Genomic DNA, 2,422 nt, shown 5'->3' on the forward strand with positions numbered 1-2,422 from the left:
AAGATAGAGATAGAGAGAAAAAGAGAGAGAAAGAGAGATAGAGAAAGATAGAGATAGAGAGAAAAAGAGAGAGAAAGAGAGAGAGAGAGAGAGAGAGAGAGAGAGAGAGAGAGAGAGAGAGAGTATCAGCTCTTCTCCATCATCTGACTCACAGCAACACACAGTTGTGATCCATCTGCTCTGGCCATCTTCACCGAGCAGCCCAGAGGCCTTTTTCCTGGCGGCTGAAAGGTCTGCTATCCCTTAAGGGCCTAAAAGATGATAAAGAGCTGCCAAGAATCATCTGTTCAAACTAAAGGATCCTGAAATGCACYAACAAAACACATATTCTCTTGCTCTTTGCTCAGTATGATGTTTAGTTTGTTATAATGTTAAAATAAAGGCTTCTTTGTGCAGAAGCAAACATTTGAACTAACACTATTTAAGATGTGAGCATTGTTTTCTTGCTAAGTACAATGAATTATGCAGCACAAAAGCCCTGCAGAATATATCCTGTTGGAGGAAAAGGTAAAGTCACTGCATCAAGTRATGTAAAATATAAATAAAAAACCTRGTTCTTCTGCTGTCCTTCAAATGAGTCTGACCTTTGCTTCGTCTGGGTTTGGATGCACTACTAGGGCTGCAACAATACATTGATCCACACTGATATATTGATTAAATTATGAATGAATTAATTACATCAAGGCAAAACAAAAACACTGAYCTATCATGTGCCTGATGTGGATCAATATCCCACAACACAAAAAAATTTTGTTAGATGAGCACATGCCATCACATTATGATAGCAGACTTGTGAATTTGCTTTTGAGAAACATCGTATCACCATGTCCAAACAAATCAATATAAAATGTATAGTGATAAAGCTGGTCATTTACAACACTACTCAAACCATTCCTTCAAATTATATCATATTAAGTTTTTCCTGATGGAATAGCCTCCACACAGATGTGTTAAAATCTTTGTTTTCGCCTGACTCTGTATGGAATTACARTGTGGATGACTAATATTGTGTGGTCTGAAAACATTCCTCATTGATTGCCTCACCATCATCTTTGGATTCCCCCACCAGATTGGGTTTCTTGTTCTCAGGAGCAGGAGGGCGCAGAACTGCAGCACATTGTGGGATATGAACAACTATTTCAGATTAAGTTCGCAAACAAAACAGCGAAATAAATGTCAAATAAATCTGCTTTTGGATTAATATAGCTGTGCAACACAGATTAAAGTATGCCAAGTTTAAGGTGCACATAGAGGGAGACGTTTAGAAGGAGAGAAGTCTTCAAACATACAGTACGTTGTGCTGAAAATGAAACAAGTGCAAAACATTGCTCAAGCAAAAATAAGCAACCAAGCCTTGTCTGTGAAAGGCATCAAACGTTTTTGTGCAAAGTGCAACCTCACYATGTCCTCTGATCAAATAAAACCAATATGGCCGTTAAAACTATAAAATTGTTTAAAAGATACTCTTCTAATGAACATGAATTTCAAAATCATACTTCAATCCTAAATATAAAATAAAAACAYCTGGTCTGACTTTGTTCTAGTTTGAGCTGGTTCAGTCTAACTGCAGTGAAAATAGCGATAAAAAAGAACCAAATATGGTAAAAAAAAAAAAAAATTACATCACTTTCACTGTGAACCATTATTGAACACAAAAAATGTTTAACTTCAACAAACTGGATGATAAATGAGTCCAAAGTTTATGTTTTGGTATTTTAGAAAAGGCGACAAAGCTCTAGGAGTCTTGACGCATGAAACTTCCCTTACATGTTTCCTATGCAAGATATTTAAACATAACACTGTGTTTTTAATTTTTGATTTGTTCCAAGATCTTCCTCTTTGTTTATATTTTGACGGTTCAAATCTTGACCACTCATGAAAGCTCATTCTGTTGACAAGACACAATAATAATCTATGTTCTAAGGTCTACAACACATTTCTTTTGGACCTGCTTTCTCTTTCCTGGCTCTGACTTCCTCCTCGTCRACATAAATCAGTGATTTCTGGGCTTTTGCTGCCAAGACAAAAGAGTTGAAGAAAAAAAAAAAAAACGAGACAACATCTGCCAGCAAGTCTTACTGATTACTGCTGTGAATATAATCCAGGGGTGCCTCTGACCCACAGATGGTGAAGCTTGGAGCTAATGGTAAACATGTGCTTCCATGTGATTCAGAGCAGTGATGGAAGAATTTGAAATAACTTCTTAAAAAAAAATAACACCTCAGAAGAGTGGCATGATGCTTGACTCAGCAAAAAAAATATTTTAAAGAAAGTGATGAAAAATCTGAGTTTAATACAGCAAACTGAAAATGTTTTCACCCCAATGGATACATTTTCATTTTGTTTCCTTATAACCTGGAATTTACATGGAATTTAAAACTGATTGTAAGGAATAAATGTACAAAAATACTTCAGAATAAAA

At 35.9% G+C, this 2,422-nt stretch overlaps 1 protein-coding gene across 9 annotated transcripts in view; it reads right to left on the reverse strand.

Annotated features, from left to right (window-relative positions):
• The window catches only part of LOC106534332 (target of Nesh-SH3), a 31,566-nt gene that overhangs the window by 7,639 nt on the left and 21,505 nt on the right, over positions 1–2,422 (reverse strand). For all 9 annotated transcript variants that reach the window (XR_001312338.1, XM_014030935.1, XM_014030941.1 and 6 more), the window contains one exon: positions 1,045–1,107. Coding sequence is in view for 8 of the 9 variants with exons in the window: in XM_014030935.1 (XP_013886389.1) it covers positions 1,045–1,107 (63 nt within the window). In the remaining variant the exon portion in view is untranslated. The remainder of the gene's footprint in view (positions 1–1,044; positions 1,108–2,422) is intronic.

Source organism: Austrofundulus limnaeus, unplaced genomic scaffold (assembly GCF_001266775.1).
Source record: "Austrofundulus limnaeus strain Quisiro unplaced genomic scaffold, Austrofundulus_limnaeus-1.0 Scaffold1146, whole genome shotgun sequence".
In the NCBI taxonomy this organism is placed as follows: Eukaryota; Metazoa; Chordata; class Actinopteri; order Cyprinodontiformes; family Rivulidae; genus Austrofundulus; species Austrofundulus limnaeus.